The 22734-nt window shown below is 46.9% G+C and overlaps 1 protein-coding gene across 1 annotated transcript in view; it reads left to right on the top strand.

The window, feature by feature from the left end:
* The first annotated feature begins 7162 nt into the window (after positions 1-7162).
* LOC126163843 (uncharacterized) overlaps positions 7163-22734 on the top strand; it is a 64052-nt gene continuing 48480 nt past the window's right edge. Inside the window, exons 1-2 of the mRNA XM_049920191.1 lie at positions 7163-7396; positions 21032-21211. Of these exons, the coding sequence (XP_049776148.1) occupies positions 7163-7396; positions 21032-21211 (414 nt within the window). The remainder of the gene's footprint in view (positions 7397-21031; positions 21212-22734) is intronic.

Here is a 22734-nt window from a genome sequence, read left to right as displayed (position 1 = left end):
CACTACAAATTATAGTCTTCATGCATCATTTCGTGTACACACTGCCGACTGCCTCCGCTGGTACGGCGAACGGCTGCTCCTCTTATGCAGTATGCGGCGACTGTGACAGGAGCAATTAGTCGGTTCTCCGATATCACCAATAGCTAAATACCACTGTCCACGTTATATTTACGTTATTACGGCAACTATACTGTCCCTACTTTAACGAACTCTTCTCGTTCCATAATCAACGATCAGGACTTGCTTATTCTGCATATCTGAAGTGCTCAAACATTGGGTTGGTTTGCACGTCTTTGGCGTCCTTCGTAGGATCGGTATCACAGTACTGTGAAGCCTTCGCTTTTTGTTATTTAGTTTTTTCTTCAGTTTTGACGGAGTTTTAATGTAGCTAACAACTCGTTTTTGCCATTTTGAAAGCTAATCAATATGGAGTGTCAAGCAGAGAAAAATCAACGCTTCAGTCATTTTTTTACTCTTCGTCTTTAATCGAGGATCTAGTGCAGCAGAAACATCGAGGAGAATTTGCGGTTTGTTCGAGAAGGAATCATTTGCTGAGAGAGCTATGACATGGAAATGGTTTTCTCGTTCCCGAGAAGGAAATTTAGACTTGTATGATGAACCGCGTCCTACGGTGAAAACTGCCTAAATTCAAAATAATCCTCGCCAAACAACTCGCACAAAATTATGGAGTACGATAACGCAACCATTGTGCGCCCTTTGCCATCATTGTGTGAAGTGCAAAAACTGAGTACATGGGTAACACATGTGTTAAGCGACTGTAGCAAAGCCGACCGCTGTGGCCGAGCGGTTCTAGGCGCTTCAGTGCGGAAACGCGCGACTGCTACGGTCGCAGGTTCGAATCCTGCCTCGGGCATGGATGTGTGTGATGTCCTCATTAGTTAGGTTTAAGTAGTTCTAAGTCTAGGGGACTGATGACCTCAGATGTTAAGTCCCATAGTGCTTAGTCATTTGAACCATTTTGACTGTAGCAAAAACCATAGAATAACCAGTTTAACTTTGTTGATGCGTTACCGTTTGGCTTGATGTAAGCACAAGTCACTACTTCGGAATATTGTTACAGCTGATGAGAAATGGTATCCACATGTAAACTTAAAAAAAAAAAAAAAAAAAAAAAAAATTTCTCGGGCCATCGAAAAATGCTACATCCCGTGCGGTGGCTGATGCACACACCAAAAAAACTCATGTTGCGCGTATGGTGAAAACAAGCTGATGCTCTTCACCACTGCGGCCAAGGCATGAAACGTCAACACGTTCTGCGTATACTGAACAGCTAAGACGACTCGCCGTTGCTGCTGGAAACAAAGGACCTGGTGAACATCTGCTGCTATTCCTCGACAGCGCCAGCTCGCTGAACCATCACAGATGCGATTTCTGAACTTGGTTGAGAACTACTTCATCCTCCCTACTCAGCAGATGTAGCCCCTACTGGCCATCATTTTTCCGGTCTCTCTCTGACAACATTCTAAGACAGGTGTGGCATCATGGAGCTTCTCTTTGCAACTGGCTGACATGTTTCTTCAACTCTAAACCACAGCAGTCCTATAGGACAGGCACAAAACTCATAGCTGAACACTGACAGGCGGTCACTGACAAACATGGTGATAATATCACTGAGTAGTGTATCAGTCTTGTATTTGTGTATTGTATTTTAATGTAATGTAGTATATTTTAAACTAAGAAAATAAAATTATGTCATTGTAAAAATGGGACGAACTTATCCACTGACCTACAATTAAAAGAAATTTTTAAAAAAATGATAAATTTGGAATTTTTCAATACTTAGTAGTTTCAAAACTTTGGCTAATTAAAAATAGGGAGGATGCAGACAAACAAACATTAGTGGAGATGAGAGAAATTCAATCACATGACAACATCGTTCCGTTTTAATCAGAGACGAAAGTGCAGGTAGATGAGATTGCTTACGTTATCTAGTTCTTTATAAAATAAAATACGACACATAAAAGATGTGACGAACCATCTTCCCCGGCGGCGACCCGCTATAGAATGGACTAAAGCTTGCTTAGTACAGGACTCGCTGCCAGCAATAAACCAGCCAACTAACTCCTTGTTTACGTTAGGCATGGCTTCCACATCGGAACTGATTGGTCAGTACACGTAGGCTGCAAAATAACAAATACTGCTCTCAATTCTCCTTTTGCGGTCCAAGTGATGACCATGACAAAGATTCTTACTCAGGTAATAACGGTTCCAATAGTAGATGAAACGAACAAGTGTTTTTTTCTTCATGATTTTTGCAACTTGTTTATGATTATATGAGTCTAAGCTCGTAAGTTACGGAAATTATGGTTGCTTTAAATCAGTTTATCTCTGAGGAATCGTGCTAATTATCTTTGGGTAATGAATTTAATGTCAATATCTGTGCTTTACACGGGTGGGGGGGAGGGGGGCAGATGGGGGACGGATGAACATCATATTTCCTCTTTCGGCAACTGTAACTTACTAAAGCGCGTAATCTGGAAGTGGGTCATAGTGCTCTATTAAGCATTGTCGCATGGTAGTCGTCATGCCCTTGTTCTCTCCCAGTCTCTCAACTGTCATACCCAGTTAGAGGACGAGCTGCAGTTTAAAGTGAACTGTGAACTGCAGTGCGACGCGGTATTTTCGAATAAACACATCAGTTTCCGATGTTAACTGTAAGTATTATTTCTAGAGTTGAAGGAAGCGATGAGTATGAGAAACAACCGTAGGGCTGACGTGGGACTGTATCCCTGACTCATAAATTTATAATGTGTCACTTACCTGCCCACCGAAAAGACCGGTCAAGAACTCTAAATGTCTTGGTGTCTAAGATGCCAAGAATGTTATGAAGAGTATCAATGATGAGATGCATACAGAGCTCCGAGAATGTATTACAGCAGGGATCATATGCCTCAAGTCACAGCCTTGGATATCCAGTTCTCTGAGATGTTATAAGTAGTGAACGGTCCAGAGATACACGGTGGAGTGTATGAACACCGCATAGGTTCGACGTCAACGTACAATAACCGCTCACACTCGGCAAGTGGCAGCACCAGCAGCGGAGGGTATACACAACACCTCGGCGGGAGGCGGAAAACAGTGTCATGCAGAAACGGAGCGATTTATCTGACGTCCAGAAGAGTATGGTCATTGGCTCACGGGAGAAGGCTGGGACTATTTCAGAAACGGCTGAGCTTGCAAGCTGTTCGCGTCCCACTACGACTCAAGTATACCGTGCATGGCAAAACGGTACTCTCCAAAACAGGCGCCGAGGAAACTGCGGTGAACGTCGGCTACGGAGGTGTGTACGGGCGAACAGACGCGTAACCGTTGAGCAGCTCACAGCCCAGGTGAACCAAGGGCCCACCAAAAGCGTCTGCTGCTGACTGTCGACGAAGGCTGGAATTTGCGCGTCAGAACTGCACCGAGTCGCGACGGCTGGCATTTTCGGATGAATCACGTTTTGCGTTCCACCGGACAGATGGCTGCTAGCATGCATTGCGTCAGATATCTAACAGCAAATATCGTGCAACAATCGTCGGAAGGACCCAGTCCAGAGGAGGGAGCCCTATGTTCTGAGTAATGTCTCCGTGGAATTCGCTTGGTGACCTCGTCCTTCTGGAACACACAATGGATCAATACAATTATGCATCTATCCTTGGGGACGATGTCCACCCCTCCATGCTGTTTGTTTTTCCTCGGCGCGATGGCGCCTACCAGCAGGGCAATGTAACGCGGCGCACAGCTCGCAGTGAACGCGCGTCACTCGAAGAGCATCAGGATGTGTGCACCGTGCTCCTTTGGCCACCAAACTCCCCGGATTGAAACCCAATCTACAATCTGGGCGACCATCTCGATCGGGCTGTACAGGCCGTGGACGCTCAACCGGGAAACCTGCTGCAGCTGTCGGTACCTTCCACAGCCTCAGTGACTCTACTCCTGCACGGCTCGTAGTGATCAGCGCTGGAAAACAAGCTTTTGGCAGGTGTTCGCACTAACGTGACTGGACAGTGTACACTCTAGTACGTAAAGGCCGGGCAACCAGTGGAACTTCCGGTAATGCAGAATGTGAGTGAGGGGCACTGTATTCATTCTACAACCTCGTGTTAACTGCTGCAAAGTCATTTTGGTTCCAGTCGCAATTTCCCTGTTTACTTAGCGGAAAAGTTTAGGTCAACGAGTGTGTACAGCACAAGTAAGAGGAAAAGACGTACGAGGTACAATAGGTGACATTATTTGCAGCGACGGTGAAGCAGTCGTTGTCGAGAATTAGTTCCGGAATTTAGACGCAGGAAATCCACGCAGATGCTGTATTTGTATTTGTGTAATATTTTATATGCTTTTCATCTCCCATCGTCAGAAGGAATTGCACTCGTAAAGTTTTTAATTACGTGACAAAGTAATAATTCAGCATTCAACCTCGGCGTGAGATAATAGTGAACATACGATACTTGTATAAGGCCATGGAGGTAAGAATAAGAGGAACTGTCATGACGTCAAAAACTTGAAGCCGGCGTCCGCCATCTTATTTGCCCCAAAACGCTACCTTCGGATGTTTTGATTGCTTGGAGTCATGAGAATTGTGTGATTAAAAATGCCAGTTTGCGTCGTTTATGGATATACTACTCGTTCTGATCGATATCTAAAGTGTTTCGTCAAATGTGTAATAAAACAGGTCTACAAGAAAGCTAATGAATACTGAATGAATAAAATGATAGCTGCCTGCGGTAATATGATTTATTGGCTGAAATATCAGGGAACGGTAATCCATACAGATTGCTTCCTTAATAATAGATTTTCTGGACTTCAAGCGTTCGAAACGTTTAAACTCGTAATAGTTTTCTGTTTTCCTCCTATGCAATTCATTTTAAGTCGTCAGATGTTGTTTTTGCTTATTCAAAGTTTGTATCTAAGTCGCATTTTTCTCCTTGTTTACCCGCGAATTAAGTTTATAACAGTCGACTCCAGATTTACCACCCACTGAGCACATGTCAGTTGTGGGGTAGCTAAAACTTATGCTGTAGTTAGTCACAAAAATCAGTAGACATTGTCCGCATGACACAGGGTTTTTCTCTGAATATAACAGACGTAACTATATTAAGTTCTTTTGGTGAATGTAACCGTTTGCTGTCGTGAATGCTATAATGTGCTTTGCGGCGTCTCACAGACTCTAGATGTTCGTGCACTTCAGATACAGTTTCTCCTTTACATTTCGATGGTCCTGTGTTATGTTTATCTCTGATGTCCGCGTGTGATTTCCCTGCAATAGTCGGTAATCTGTTCCTCTTTATAAATGAAACTTTCTGTAAACATTTCAGTCGTAAGCAGTTAACAGTCACCACCTGCAACGTGACTCATATGGCCCGTGATCTTTTTGAAGAATCAGAAATACGACGTAACATTTGCCTCTTCCTCGTACTTATATTCTACACAGGACTGGAATGTTGATCTTCATTCTCTGATATTTCTGCTACCTTCATTTCACTTAACAAATAACTTTATGTAGATACCCGGTAACAGTAACATATGAGTATTTCTGATCAACTTACCAAGAGAAACTCCTATTTCACCCTACTTCGGATGCACAATGTGGTGCAATTTTATGTCGGTTTTTGGTTTATTACTAGACAATCCAACATTTCTAACTTCGTGTAGAATGTGTGAGAGACTAGCAACTATTCTTGGAAAGCCAGTAACACAAAGCTACAGCATTATCAGATGAAACATAAAAGGAGAAGAAAAAAGCTCTAAGCAGAAAATGGCTCTTGACCAATCTTCCTCGGCACCGAATGGACCTTGCAACATTATTGTATTTCCGTGCCTCTGTAAGACGCCATTGTGAATTAAATTTTGAATTTTGGTGTGCCTCGATCGTTATTCCCGTGTATATTTACATAATATTTCTTACTTTTACACTTATGTTCATCGTGTCTGACAAGTACATTGTACCAAATTTGATGTGCTGTAGGACAGATGAATGAGTACATAAAATCGATAGTTTCAAGACATCCTAGCATTATTCTTGGCTTATCAGAAACTCTGCTGTACACGCTTCCGGGGCCACAGTCTGCATTAGGCAGTGGCGCAGCACAGACCTGTTGACCTGGCCTGCGTGTGGTGCTGTCTGACTAGATCGCCACGGCACACAATTTTAGAAAGACTACGCTCCAATTTACGTTCAACAACGAATATGCCAGACCCAAGGCTTTCGAAATAGACCGTTTTTTGAGGGAAGAAGTTCGTTTCTCTGCTACAGATCTAATTGGGATCCACCTATCCACTGTAAGCTGTACAGTGTACGCCAAGATGTGCGATTAAGCTGCATGTGGAAGAACTCTAACGGCTGCTCAAAGAGGATTTAAATTTCGACACTCTGATGGCCGTATCAGCGATGTAACAGCAGCTCCTTGAGGCTTGGGACTGAGGGTCATTCGGATCTTTGAATTGCCGTTTGAGGTACCAAATCGATGGTTATTGAATCTCTGCGACCATATGGAACGGTACTCAGTCATACCCCTGAACGCTGGGCCAGTTTTAACACATATCCCGCGCTAAACGGCGTCCTACGTGTGCTGATCGTCCTTAAAAAGCATATCCCTTCATATTTATACATTGGAGGATGTCGAGCTATTGTGATTTACGATGGCCAGCCACACACCTGTTCTGGCTGTGGTGGAGAAGGACATACCCGCTCGGAGTGCATACAACGCCGCGTCGTGCAACTGCCACATGGAGAAGCGTCATAGCGAGAAGTTCCCGTGCAGCTGCCGATGATGTACATGTCGCTGGCCCGCCGGCAGGTGTTGCCGACTTCGGAGCGTGACACGGCCGTGTTGATGCAAGAGCAGACCGAGTTGGGGGAGCATGGAGGTGACACAGAGAATGCCCCAACAGCCATCTCACGGCAGATGCGGGAGGAACCTTCCGCCCCCTCACATCTAGCACGCGGCGTGGAAGTGGACGTCGAGACTGTGGCGGCAGCAACGGAACAACGAACGCTGGACGAACACTGCGAGGTGTCGTCTACGGAGGCAGAAAGAAACGTCTGACGGGGAACACCTGCCTTTAGAGGACGTTTGAAGGATTGCTTCGGATGGTGACCGGATGTCACTCTTCATTGACACCGAATGTCCCGACACTGCCGACGGAGGAATCAGTGACAATGTCCCAGCAGCAACATCGAAATGCAGCAGAGGACGTTTCTGGGATTGATGACCATGACGACTGGGCAGAGCCAGTCGAAGGGATACAGCAATTGGCACCCCCACTTGATGACGACTCACTTACAGGATGCACGCCACAGGACGAAAACAACGGAGGGCAGCCCGTTGGCGGAGAGCCCTCTGAGCACGAATGGTGGACTAAAGCCCTTGGAGTTTACAGTGACATCACACGAGTATGACAACGACAACGGACCAAGCATATAAGGTGAGAGCAGTAAACATTAACAGCACACGATCGCTTACGAAGATGCAACTTTTCCAGGACATGATTTACGCCACAGGTGTGGATATTCTGCTGGTGCAGGATATCTGTTAAGCTGCCCTTCCCGTCGTGCGTGCTCACAACATTTATCTAGCGCCGACTCCAGACGTAGGATGCGGCAAAGCGATATTAGTCCGTGAAGGGATTCCTGTGTGTGACCTTCAATATCTCCCTTCGGCTCGGGGCTCCTTCTACGCATTGCACACTATCTGCCGAGACATGGAACTAATGGATACGGGGGGCATATCTGTGGTGTCACCGCCAGACACCACACTTGCTAGGTGGTAGCTTTTAAATCGGCCGCGGTCCGCTAGTATACGACGGACCCGCGTGTCGCCACTGTCAGTGATGGCGGACCGAGCGCCGCCACACGGCAGGTCTAGTGAGACGTACTAGCACTCGCCCCAGTTGTACAGCCGACGTCGATAGCCATGGTTCACTGAGAATTACGCTCTCATTTGCCGAGGCGATAGTTAGCATAGCCTTCAGCTACGTCAATTGCTACGACCTAGCAAGGCGCCATAGCATTTGATAATTATTATTGTGAAGCCAGTTGTACAATGTCACGCCCGCCTGCGTGAGCTTTAACGCGTGCCTTTCGGCCTCCTCTAGCTACAAGGTGTTGGCTCTTCTGCCAACACTTCAATATCCATGAGCAGCTTGAGGGCTACACGTTTTTTACTAGCCACTTGGCGAGCAGGCTGAATCGGATTTATGTTTCTGACGGGTTAAGAGATCACGTGTTGGCCGCTGAACGTTGGCCCACAGCTCTTTCGGATCACCCTGCACATTTATGCACGTTAACCCTCCCACGGCAGCGGGTCTGGCGGAGCCGTAGTTCGTGGAAACTTAATTCATCCTTGTTGCTCGATCCCAAATGTTGCCAGCGTGTCGAAGAAACGTGGCAGAGACGCACCCGCCGATGCACTGTACGGTTGTTTCATGGTGGCTGCAACTTGCAAAACCGGCGATACGAAGAGCTCTCATAACTTATGGCAAGGAAAAAGCGAAATGGCTCCGGGATACACTTGATTATTACTAAACGGTGCTCTGTGACCTGTCCTCCGTGGCCACATCGCCCGAGCGTCCATCGCATTCAGGCGTGCATTTTATCGATCACGAGCCGTCGATTTGAGGGACTTTCGATCCGTGTTCGGCGCTTGGACAGTGTCGATGGAGAATGTATTTGCATGAATCATGTGTTCAGGGGACATGCGCATAATCGCCTATCCGTGATCACAGTGCTCCAGGATGGTGACGATCGGCCCTTGGCGTCACACCGCTGGTGGCGGTAGGCACAGTATCGCCTTCTTTTTCTGACGTCGGGAGATTCTTTGTTGATTTTAGTTATACAGATACCTTCTACAAGGATTCGCACTACCCGTCAGATATATCGATACTTGAGGCGTCGTCATGGCAGCAATATTGTCGAACTTCAATACGCAACGAGGGATGGGTGACAGATTTGGCAAGCTGTCCATACGCCTCTCGTCGCCACGGCAGCGAGATCGTCTTGGCATACATTAATCAACCGCAAGACAGTCACCCGCCGACGACTGCACGACATTCACACGGTGCATTCCCCACTCTGCCTTCCATGCCGCACGCAGGACACCGGCGAACTTCGTCTGCGGTGCGGTGAAGCGGAGGAAGTTTGGCGCACCGACGACTCCACGATCACGACGTACGCTTTATTTTTCCCGGCCGCTGTCTTTTTCCTCGCGGAAAACGTCGGCAATCCGTTAGACTGGAGGACACGCATCGCACTATGTGCTCTTGTTGACCGTGATATCGGGCATGGACCAATCGCTTTATCTACTAGAACAACACGAAATCAATCTACGTCACTCTAAATAGGAAGTGCACTTTGCGAACTTTCTAGGCAGCATGTGTCATGAATCCCCGAAGCGGTGGGCAGTCCCAGGTGTACGTGGTTTCGCGGGCTAGGATATTACTCTCAGTGAAGCGAAGAGGATGTCACTTCGGCCCTATATTTCTTTCCTTTCTTTTTCATATGCGATAATTTTTTATATTGTAACAAATAAGCCCTCGGTCACAAATATTAAGTCAAAAATTGACCTGGTTTCGACGCTACTGTGAGCGTCGTCTTCAGAATTAGACAAACTGTACTAAAACAGTAGGTATATAGTACATTAATAAAATTAAAGTTTGTATTGAATCGAAAAGATGCAGTACTTGCAAGTCACATATTAAAAAAGATCTCAGCTGGAAAGGCGACGTCATGAACACTTGTCACATGGCGAGCCGCTAAGGGCTGCTCGTACTGTGGACAAGGGTTGCAATAAGTCTGATAAATAAAAAATAACGAAAAGGATTAAATAAATGTACAGTGTTCCTTCCCGCTGCCTCTCCCTTATCCTGTTGGGAGACAGGGACACTATGGCCAGGTCACCAAGCACGACCCCTTCCCACTCTGCCCCCTCATGTATATATATACAAGGTGAGTCACCTATCGTTACCGCTGGATATATTTCGTAAACCACATCAAATACTGACGAATCGATTCCACAGACCGAACGTGAGGAGAGGGGCTAGTGTAATTGGTTAATACAAACCATAAAAAAATGCATGGAAGTATGTTTTTCAACACAAACCTACGTTTTTTTAAATGGAACCCCGTTAGTTTTGTTAGCACATCTGAACATGTAACAAATACGTAATCAGTGCCGTTTGTTGCATTGTAAAATGTTAATTACATCCGGAGATATTGTAACCTAAAGTTGACGCTTGAGTACCACTCCTCCGCTGTTCTATCGTGTGTATCGGAGAGCACCGAATTACGTAGGGATCCAAAGGGAACCTTAGGTACAGAAGAGACTGGCACAGCACATCACGTCCACATGCTAACACTTTTTTATTGGTCTTTTTCCCTGACGAACATGTACATTACCATGAGGGGTGAGGTACACGTACACACGTGGTTTCCGTTTTCAATTACGGAGTGGAATAGAGTGTGTCCCGACATGTCAGGCCAATAGATGTTCAATGTGGTGGCCATCATTTGCTGCACACAATTGCAGTCTCTGGCGTAATGAATGTCGTACACGCCGCAGTACATCTGGTGTAACGTCGCCGCAGGCTGCCACAATACGTTGTTTCATATCCTCTGGGGTTGTAGGCACATCACGGTACATATTCTCCTTTAACGTACACCACAGAAAGAAGTCCAGAGGTGTAAGATCAGGAGAACGGGCTGGCCAATTTATGCGTCCTCCACGTCCTATGAAACGCCCGTCGAACGTGTACCTCACCCCTCATGGTAATGTACATGTGCGTCAGTGAAAAAGACCAATAAAAAGGTGTTAGCATGTGGACGTAATGTGCTGTTCCAGTCTCTTCTGCGCCTAAGGTCCATCACCGTTCCCTTTGGATCCCTACGTAATTCGGTGCTCTCCGATACACACGATCGAACAGCGGAGGAGTGGTACTCAAGCGTCAACTTTAGGTTACAATATCTCCGGATGTAATTAACTTTTTACAATGCAACAAACGGCACTGATTACGTATTTGTTACATGTTCAGATGTGCTAACAAAACTAACGGGGTTCCATTTTAAAAAAACGTAGGTTTGTGTTAAAAAACATACTTCCGTGCATTTTTTTATGGTTTGTATTAACCGATTACACTAGCCCCTCTCCTCACGTTCGGTCTGTGGAATCGATTCGTCAGTAATTGATGTGGTTTACGAAATATATCCAGCAGTAATGTTAGGTGACTCACCCTATATATATATATATATATATATATATATATATATATATATATATATATATATATATAAAAGAAAAAAGTGGTTATAGGAGAAAAGTGGTTATAGCGTTTGAGCATGCTAAGACGAACATGAAAGAGCGAAGAAAAGAAAGGTCGATAACGGACGCTTGTGCGGTGGCGCTCGACCTTGGGCGCTTGGGCGTCAGCCGGTTAGAAGCCTGGTAGTGGAAAAAATTTCCACTGCCAGTATTTGGCTGGCAAGGAGAGGAGAAGTGGAGGCGCCAAATTCCTGACCTCCAGACTTTTCCGGACGGGTTCATGAAGCTCGGCGGCCCCCTCGGTGCTGCTGGCGAGCAGCAGGCCGAGTGCCGGCGCCGGGTTGCACCCCCTATCAGACAACACCAACATTACTCTACACACACACAGTACATACATGTGGTATTACGAATAGTTTGTAATGGAACATGTTGTAAGTAAACAAACAAAAACTTTGGCGTAGGCTTATGTAGTCTGAAAACCTCAAAGTGAAATTAAGAAGTAAAATTAAGCAGGTCTTTCCTGGAAAACTGACACAGAGAGGTCCTGGCAAAAACTGTTCTGGGAAATGAAGCAAATAGCATACTTTTAAAAAGATGCAACGATTTAATGTGCGAACCAAGTGTGAGTCGGCTCTGAGCCTCGGTGGTGCGTGGAACTGCCCCGTGCGCAGGTCAGCGCTCTGCTGGCGGCGTTGTTTACTTCTGCGTCGCGGTACTCGTGTGTATAAGAGTCCACCGCTACCGCACCTCGTGGAGCCTCCTACCGCCGTAATCAAAGCGACGTTTCAGACCGAACGTCCACGACCAAGAGCTTTAGAATTTGAACAGTTCATACGAGAGGATCTGCGTTTGAATCCCGTGGACGTGATCGGAATACATTTTTTCTATCACAGGAGGTGTTGCACACATCAAGATATCGACGGAGGCGCTATGCGCTGAAGTTGTCCAGCGACACGCCGCTGTACTAATAGTTAAACACTCTGACTGACACGTAGGTGCAGTGACAGTGGACCGAGCGGGATTCGGTCTCCGAACTTTGCGGGTGTTTGAGCTCCCTTTCGAGGTGCCTCGAGAAGTGGCCATTGCCGCTTTCCAGCAATATGGGAACGGCGGGGATCGCCTCGCGGAGAAGTGGCAAACATTTAAGACCTGCCCAGTATTAAATGACGTCCGACAGATCAAAACTGAGCTGACGGAACACGTTCCATCGTACGATGGCTAGCCACGAACGTGTTCCACACGTTTCCAGGAAGGACATGTCCGGTCCGAATGCTTGCGCCGACGTATGGTACAGACACCGCTGGGTGAAGTGACAGCGGCATCGACTTCCACGTCCCTACATGTCACCTAAGCGACAGTCGTACGGAACCCTGCCCTGTATCTTCAGGATACGCCTGAAGCTTCGTCAGCGCCACCCACCGCCCACAACACGACGCCGATACCACTATGGCGTCACCTCCCAGTGATCGGAACCGTGGACGTCGAACTAGATGTCGTGTTGACTGCTGCCTTTCTCCAGAGAGCAACCAGATTCTCATTCGGAGCAACACATTTGGAAACAGCGGTCGCCCAAGAAACGCAAGAAACACCGACAGCGGCCTCCTTCAGATGGCCTCGCGAGATGACGACTGGATGTCTGATGGTGACCTTCCACGGTGCGACCACGTCTGACGCCCCTCCTGTGACAGAACATGAACTCAATCTTGTCAGTACACGAGGACGACAGATCCCTTGCAGCACATGTCTGGGCCGATGATGTCGAAGAAGGAGTGGGTCAGACAACCAGTGTGTCCGAGTGAGGGCATCCCAAGGAGGCGCTTGAGCTGGCGCCCTACCAGTAAACAAGACGGCTGTAGCAGGCCCAGTGGGTCTACCCCTGCAAGATGCTGCCATCACGCATTCCGCCGCGACTGCCAGGAGCTGTACGCAGCAATATCTTGTCGTCACAACGAATCTTGCCACCATCTGAGCCCCTCACAAGCTGGTCATGTTCCACCATCTACTGTCTGGATGTTGACATTGCACTCCTGCAGGAGGTGTTCGTTGCTGACTTCCAAGTGCCCATCGGGTACACCAGCTACGTTTCTCACGTCTCCGACACTGGCACGGGCGTCGCCATCCTCCGATGCGATCTGCTCCGTGCAGAGGACGGCACATATCTCCGCACTGCAGGGGGTATGGCCTTCACGCTATCGTTAACATCTACACACCGTCTGGCTCTAGCCGCCGTCATCACCGACATACATTCTTCGCAAATCAGGTCACACCACTCTTCACAGGCTCACAAGACGATTTGGTGCTCGGTGAGAACACAAGGACCCGCTGACCATCTCCCACAGCATTCACCTCGTGCGGCTCTCTCGATGCTGATTAATCGCCTGCGACTCATTGACACCTGGACAAAGCTCCACCGAACCCAACGGTGTTACACATTTTACACCACTCACTCATCAAGCCGCATAGACCGCACTGCCTCACCTGCCCGCTTGCTGATGGCTCTCACCAAGCAGAAGTCTGGCCCAAGGTCTTTTTAGACCGTGAAGCATATATCTGTGGCATCACTCTCGCCCACCTGCTTGTGTGACGTGGTATATGGAAATTCAACGTCACCCACCAGAATTCCCTAGACTGCTCCTGTATGGTCAAGGAAGCATGGCCACGATGCTGACGTCTTCGTGATGCCTATGACTGACTCCACCTTGTCTTGGTGGCTCTCTTGTGCGAAGCCGACTCTCTGTAAAACATTGATCAGCTATGGTAAGGAAGCAAAGGCATGGTGTACTAATACCTTGCATTTTTATTATTCAGTTCTTCATGACTGTGCGACGGTGCCTTTTTCGCCACCCAGGCATATGGTGGTGCACTGAACAAAGGCGAAGATCTCCCTGATCGTGTGCCGTCACCTGGATGGCACTGTAGTCCTATCTCCGACCTCTAATCGTATACCTAAAGAACATCCATCGATGCACCACCTCCTCCAGGATACACAACGAAGACGCAGTGCACCGATCCACATTCTCGATGATGCAGAGAGCCACCGGCATGACACCCAACAAACCATCAGCCATGCTCCCCACAATCATTTTGCCAGATTGTATGCAATTCTACCACATTCCGTGGAACTGATCACACAGGTTGCACAATACACTACGAGCACTCTCCTGGTGGAGGTAGCGCATGAACTCCGAGAAGACATGACCAGAAATGAAGTACGCGATGCTATCAAGGTGGGATCTGATAACAGATCCCCAGGGCCTGATGTTATCCCCATTGAATTTTACAAAAGTTTTAACTCTTTCTTGGCTTCCACATGAACGACCATCACGCAAGAGCTGATGTCCTCAATGCCAGTGGTCCCTAACACCTTCCTTGACGACATCATTATAACCGTTCACAAACTGCACAGGCGATCACGCGTCTGTGATTGCCGATCAGTCACGTTGCTGAACAGCAATATGAAAATTTTTACACAACTGCTGGCATCGCGACTCAAGAAGTTCGCACGTTATCTTCAGCGACCAGACTTCCCTAAGAGGTGACAACAGTATCCGTACATTCCTTAGCCATTACCAAGACATGATAGGATTTGCTCGCCACCAACGTCTACCTGGTGCCTTGGCATCGCTGGACTTCAGCCAAGCCTTCGACCGTGTAGGCCACTCGTATTTTCAGGTAGTCCTTCAACATATGGGTTTCCCCAGCGGTTTTATCACGGTAATTTTGCGCCTTTTGAGCGGCGCCATCTCCACAATCTTGTACAACGGCCGCCTCATGCCACCCTTTGTCATTCCACGATCTGTCCAGCAAGGTTGCCCCCTTCCCACGGTTTTATATGTTTTCGTTTTGGAACTCCTGCTCCAGGGACTCACCAACGTTTAGAGGGTATGACGCTGCAAGAGCACCGTTTCTTCTGCATGGCCTACGAAGACCACCTCGTTCTTTATCTGTGCAGTGACGATGGAGTTCGAGCATCCCTGACATTGGTGGCGACTTACGGCTAAGCATCGGGCAGCTCTCTCAGCGTGTCTAAATCCAAGGTCTTGCTCACTGGTGAGGGCCTACCGGAGAGAAGCGTCGCCCCCTTTAGCGTTTCCGCCATGGTTCGATGTCTTGTCATTGAATTGACAGCCCATCTCCATCGATCAGGGCTATTAACGTTAACCGTGCGATGCTACAGACCATCAGATCACCGTCTACGAGATCTCGACATTATGCAACATGCCCAATATGTAAACGTCTGTGATTCAAATGGCTGTAAGCACTATGGGACTTAACATGTGAGGTCATCAGTTCCCTAAACTTACAACCTAACTAACCTAAGGTCATCACACACATCCATGCCCGAGGCAGGATTCGAACCTGCGACCGTAACAGAAGCGCGGTTCGGAACTGAAGCGCCTAGAACCGCTCGGCCACAGCGGCCGGCTGTGAACATCTATCGTGCCTTCTGTATACCACATATGTCTCAGTACTACTGGTCCCAACTCTCCTGGCCCGACATCTGTTGACGCCATTAGGCTCGTTTGTCAGGTCAGGGATGTTGTTGACAAAGCAGTATGACTCGCTTGTACTCCCACGGGACTGTGATGGGGTGGGACTAATACAGGGCTATTACAAATGATTGAAGCGATTTCATAAATTCACTGTAGCTCCATTCATTGGCATATGGTCACGACACACTACAGATACGTAGAAAAACTCATAAAGTTTTGTTCGGCTGAAGCCGCACTTCAGGTTTCTGCCGCCAGAGCGCTCGAGAGCGCAGTGAGACAAAATGGCGACAGGAGCCGAGAAAGCGTATGTCGTGCTGGAAATGCACTCACATCAGTCAGTCATAACAGAGCAACGACACTTCAGGACGAAGTTCAACAAAGATCCACCAACTGCTAACTCCATTCGGCGATGGTATGCGCAGTTTAAAGCTTCTGGATGCCTCTGTAAGGGGAAATCAACGGGTCAGCCTAAGTGCGGGCAAGTTTCACGCGTGTATCTGGACATGCTGGAAAATTGGCTCATGCCACAACTGGAGACCGACAGCGCCGACTTCATCTTTCAACAGGCTGGTGCTCCACCGCACTTCCATCATGATGTTCAGCATTTCTTAAACAAGAGATTGGAAAACCGATGGATCGGTCGTGGTGGAGATCATGACCAGCAATTCATGTCCTGGCCTCCACGCTCCCCCGACTTAGCCCCATGTGATTTCTTTCTGTGGGGTTATGTGAAAGATTCAGTGTTTAAACCTCCTCTACCAAGAAACGTGCCAGAACTGCGAGCTCGCATCAACGATGCTTTCGAACTCATTGATGGGGACATGCTGCGCCGAGTGTGGGAGGAACTTGATTATCGGCTTGATGTCTGCCGAATCACTAAAGGGGCACATATCGAACATTTATGAATGCCTAAAAAAACTTTTTGAGTTTTTGTATGTGTATGCAAAGCATTGTGAAAATATCTAAAATAATAAAGTTATTTTAGGGCTGTGAAATCGCTTCAATCATTTGTAATAACCCTGTAGATGCGGCGGCCAGAGTCACGGCACTGTACATCAGCTTCCAAGACAAACGCTGGCATCGTTGCCCACAGAGCCTCACTGGAATACCATTTCAAAACTTTGCACTGGTCTCTTTGTCCGCCCCAGTTTTTGTCCCGACCATCCCATCCCTCTTTTATCACATCCGGCAATTTTTTTCTGGACTTCAGTTATGTCTACCGGTATTTATCACTTACACGCTAGTTTCAGATGAAAACAGTTTACGAAGTGATACAACAGTGCTGCCGCCAAACCCCATCGAAATTAGGTATCCCCAATATGTATGGTGGCACATATGGAAAGCAGTGCACGCCCGCTTTTTCGAATCCGACGTCGAACCAGCGTGATATATCACGTTGAATGGCAAACAAGTTAACCGATATCGACTGCATCGCATCCATCTAGCCGATTCGCCCCTCTGCACCCACTGTGGAGTGGGCGACAGAGACGACCAATGGTTCCACTGTGGCCCAGCGTACGATGTCTGGACACTTGCGAGGCATATTTTGGCGTTTCCTACATGCTGAACACCCACTCAGATCGACATCCACACATTTTTATTCCTGGAGTGGAGACTTTTTACCCCACCGCCAAAACTCACTCTGCCAACCAACGATCCATTATCTATATAATTCTGGCCATAAGTCAGTACTGGAATGCTGGAATTATCTCAAGGAACGACACTGCAACCCACACTATCAGCAATACTTCTCCAATTTTTTAGGGAGCGCCTTTAACGGTCCGCCTCGCAGCTGGAACATTGACGCCATGGGAAGCTGAAAACTGATCTCAACTGATCCGAACATACCTGAACCAAACAGAACGGATAACGGAATCTAATCCCACTCAACGAGAAGACACGTATGAATGTGCTGGCCGACGCAGGATCCGCTTCTCGAGGCGCTGACATATAATAAAAAAGTAAAAAAATTAAATAAATAAATAAAGACAAAAACAATAAAACTGATTATGTTAAATTTTCATGGCTCCTTTTCGGTTTCCTTTCCTTTATTCTTTCTCGCCACCTCGTAGCTCTAGATTAGTCCTACTGGGAGTAGGATCAGATAAGGACCAACGCTTGAAGTCATAGTTGTTTTTTATTTAGGGAAAAAGTGGCGGTGGCAACTTTCCTTACTTATTTTTGAACCCCTTTTATTCTCCCCAGGGGAATTATTCTGAAAAAAAAAAGAAAAGAAAAAGTCGATAACGGACGCTCGTGCGGTGGCGCTCGACCTTGGGCGCTTGGGCGTCAGCCGGTTAGAAGCCTGGTAATTTCCACTGCCAGTATTTGGCTGGCAAGGAGAGGAGAAGTGGAGGTGTCAAATTCCTGATCTCCAGACTTTGCGCCAACGTCCTGGATCAAATACCAGACATCTCACGGTCTCGTGAAGTGAGGGCATGCGACACTGTAGCATGTACATATTACTGAGGTTCGTTTATCATTACTAAGAAGGGAAACTTCCCATCACAGCCTCCTCAGATGGCCAGAGGATAGTCCGTCAAAAACTGAACACAGATCAAGCTCGAAGACACGAACAAAAAAGAAGCCAAATATAAACAGTGAACGGTCCCAGCTCAAGATTTGCAACATCGAGCCAATCTGAATAGCCATGGCGTACTGGTTATGTGATCCCGGTGTTGGACTACGAAAGGGGAGATCCGTGTTCGAGTCTCCCTCCTGCCCCACATGTTTTCACAAAATTGTAAACCGTCCGTTCGGTCATTCACGTATCTGTTCGCTCTATTCAAATCTGTGATGCAACGTTCGATTGCAACATCGAGGTTGTAGTATCGTTGCCACAGATACTACTGCAACGCCGCGCTAACGCAAGGTTGGCGGCCCGTCGTCCGCCGAGCACAGAGCACTCTGGCGGGCTGTGCAGCTCGACGGAACTGGAGTGTGCCTCGTCCACTTGTTACGTTAGCTAGATTTCAACCTAGGCAGACGCACTTTCATAATCGGCCCTCAGCCACTTCTGTCTGCATTGATTCTCTGAGGAGGGCCCATCACGCTTAGTCCCTGAGAATGTGTTGTATTAGTTCATGGTATTCCATGTTACGAGATTGTCAGTTCATAGCCGCAGCTGCAGTCCTACAAACTACTGAAGATAAGTAATTTCATTGTACTATGTGTTTCTTGAATAATAATCCTTATCCCTAACAGTGTGCCGTGCCACATATTATTGCAACCTGGACTCTCCAGCTCCTATCAACTCGGCCTCCTACTTATTTGCGTTTAGTAACGAGCTGAAAACACACACGCATTTTGTGCCTCTAAACAGTGAGACACAATAGAGGTGTAACGAAGGGACCTCCTATTCGTTCTACACAAGTATTACACGATATGACTCTTGCGTTCCTTTTTGGAAGTGTTGACTCTTGAATTCCTTTGTTGTAACATGGTTCTCATCCGTTTATTTGTAGTTTTCCGCGAGACGCCTGTGAGGCATCTCGCCTGCTCTCACTGCCACTTACATTTACTCGCGACGGTAATATATTCTTACCACACGATTCACATTCTGTAACCAATGTATACTTTGACAACTGCCAACACTACAGAAGGAGAACAGACACGTCAGTGACCGAACGGTCAGTTCCTAACGTTGTGGAAAGAAATGGAGAGCGAGAGTGACCTGAACACGGACCTCGCGCTTGGCGGTCCAACGCCGTGGTCACACAGCCACGACGCCACCTTTCAGTACCCCTTCTTCCTCTGTTCATGGTTGATCTGTGTCCAGTTTTGGACGGACTTTCAACTGGGCCATTTTACCACTAAACCTGAGGGGGAGCGATGGGGAGTTTCCCTTGCAAGACAATGAGTTACATTTGACGGGGTCTACCGCAGGCGTTCCGGCCAGTGGGCGAGCGGGCAGCGGGCAGCGCAGTCGCGTCCCGTTGTCAGCCTTCGCAGCGCAAACAGAAGTAGTGGCTCGCCTGCGGCGACAACTGGTGCTGTGAGTATGGATTCAGCTGACAAGGGAACCTGCCCATCGCAACCCCCTCAGATTTAGTTATAAGTTGGCACAGTGGACAGGCCTTGAAAAACTAAACACAGATCAATCGAGAAAACAGGAACAAGTTGTGTGGAACTATGAAAAAATAAGAAAAATATACAAACTGAGTAGTCCATGTGCAAGTTAAGCAACATCAAGGAGAGTGTGAGCTCAGGTGCGCCGTGGTCCCGTGGTTAGCGTGTGCAGCTGCGAAATGAGAGGTCGATGGTTCAAGTCTTCCTTCCAGTGAAAAGTTTACTTTCTCTATTTTCGCAAAGTTATGATCTGTCCGTTCGTTCATTGACGTCTCTGTTCACTGTAATAAGTTTAGTGTCTGTGTTTTGCGACCGCACCGCAAAACCGTGCGATTAGTAGACGAAAGGACGTGCCTATCCAAGGGGAACCGAAAACATTTGATCGGAACGTCATAGGTCAACCGATTCCTCCACAGGAAAACACGTCTGATATATTCTATACGACACTGGTGACGGCATGTGCGTCACATGACAGGAATATGTTGTCGACCCACCTAACTTGTACACTTGGCGAATGGGTAAAAAGATTCTTCTACCTTGCCCGATTTAGGTTTTCTTGTGGATGTGACAATCACTCCCAAAAAAGTGATGAAAACATAAGCGTTTGTCACATAAACTGAAAAAAAAGTTAAAACTTTTCACCCGATGGAAGGCTTGAAGCAAGGACCTCTCATTTCGGAGCTGCTCGCGCTAACCACAGGACCACGGCAGTCCTTGGCTTGCGTATTCCTTATTGATGCGTATCTAGCACATAGACTACTCAGTTTGTATATTTTGCTTATTTTTTCATAGTTCCACACAACTTCTTCCTGTTTTCTCGATTGATCTGTGTTCAGTATTACAAGGCCTATAAAGGCCTATCCACTGCGCCAACTTATAACTAAATCTGAGGGGGGTGCGATGGGGAGGTTCCCTTGTGAGAAGAGACCAAGTTCTAGTGCAAATTTCGTGCAACAAGAATCCCAGTGGGAACTGCAGTGGAGAACGCGCTGCATGTTTAGTTTGTCGACATTCCGTTATATCAAAAAGTATATAACGTTGAGTGACCCTACAATTCCAAACATTCTGACGTGAATAACAGCGTTCAGGGAGACGATTGTCTGCAATTAATTGCACAGTTGACGTAAGTTCAGTTATCTCAATTAATCTTACATCAACCATTAATATTACTCAAGATATATTACAACTGCATTTACGCGACAACTTTATTTCTAGGAATTTGAAGCTACAAATGAAGGTGTAGTGACGACGAGCTTTAGAATTGCCCATTTAATCGCCCAACGACTTCAGTCATTCTCCACTGGGCCTTTTATGAAAGAATACCTCGACATGTCTACGCACACAACTCCACGCCTTACAGAAGACCCTAGTGCAGATGTTGAGCGACAGCTAGCGGTGAGAAGCCAACAATTATTTGCGTATTCCCTGTGGCTTGGTACCGACGTTACTGACCCAGCACAATTGGCTACATTCGTCCGAGAGGTGGATACGGATTTCAATATCACAGAAGAGCTTCCTGATTTACTACTCACGAGAGACACATATACTGACGAAGACACATTTAGTGCTGTTCATGCTGTTAGCAAGTTGAATCTGACCTCGAATAAGCCCGTTTCCGTCGCCATTGATGGTGCTCTAAATATGGCTGCCTGTAACGTGGGATTTATGGGACGCCTAAAAACTAAGCTAAGCCCAGGGCACCAGTTTCACTCAGTACATTGTGTAACTGATCAAGAGGCATTTTGTGCGAAAACTGTGCAATTTAACAGGGTTATGAATGTCGCTGTTAGGACTGTAAATTTCATACGGTCCGCAGGATTGAACCACAGGCAATTTCGACAGTTAACGGTTTCACTGGTATCAGACTTCAATGATATACCCAATTTTTGTAAGATGGTTGAGTAGGGGTAAAACCCTTGAACGTTTCCTTCCTTTGCTTCGAAAGGTAAATCTTTTGCTGGATATGAAAAGAGGTCGGTTAGTGAGCTTTCTGACACTCAACGAATTCTTAACCCAACATTTGTTACCGGCATAAGGAGTCATTTGAATAGTCTCATTTGCAGCGCAGAGGCCAGTTAAATTTATCCCTATTTTCTTAAATTCGCGCAATTCAAATAAAATTGGAGATATGGAGAGGTCACTTCCAGAACCGTAATTTTATGCATTTTCTGAATGTGACGCAATTCGCAGCTAATATTAATAATTACCATTTTGCGTCATTTGCTCAGTCTCTGCATTATTCGGATGCAGCATTTGCAAAACGATTCGATGATTTGACGTTCCTTGAGCCAGATTTTGATATCTTTGACATCCACGATGGACGTCAGAACTGTGTCCGCCGAGATGCAATTAGAACTAATAGATCTACAATGTGACCGCTTCATTAAGGAGAAGTTTAGAATCGCGAATGGCATTCAGTTCTATTCACGTCTTCCATGGAATAGATTTCCTCAACAGCGTGCAAAAGCAGGACCTATAAGATGCATGTTTGCTTCTACTTACACAAAAGCACCAAAGAAACTGGTATATGCATGAGTATTCAAATATGTAAACAGGCACAATAAGACACTGCGATCGGCAACGCCTTCATAAAACAAGTGCCTGGCGCAGTTGTTAGATCGGTTACAGCTGCTAAAATGGCGGGTTATCAAGATTTAAACGTGTTTGAACGTGGTGTTATGATCGGTGCAAAACCGACGGGACACAGCACCTCCGAGGTAGCAATGAAGTGGTGATTTTCCCGTACGACCATTTCACGAGTTTACCGTTAATATAACCAGTACGGTAAAAGATCAAATCTCCGACATCGCTGCGGCCCGGAAAAGATCTTGCAAGAATGGGACCAACTGCGACTGAAGAGAATCGTTCAACGTGGCAGAAGTGCAACCCTTCCGCAAATTCCTGCGGATTTGGATGCT

This window comes from Schistocerca cancellata, chromosome 1 (genome assembly GCF_023864275.1).
Source record: "Schistocerca cancellata isolate TAMUIC-IGC-003103 chromosome 1, iqSchCanc2.1, whole genome shotgun sequence".
Taxonomy (NCBI): domain Eukaryota; kingdom Metazoa; phylum Arthropoda; class Insecta; order Orthoptera; family Acrididae; genus Schistocerca; species Schistocerca cancellata.
This window is presented reverse-complemented; position numbering and strand designations above follow the sequence as displayed.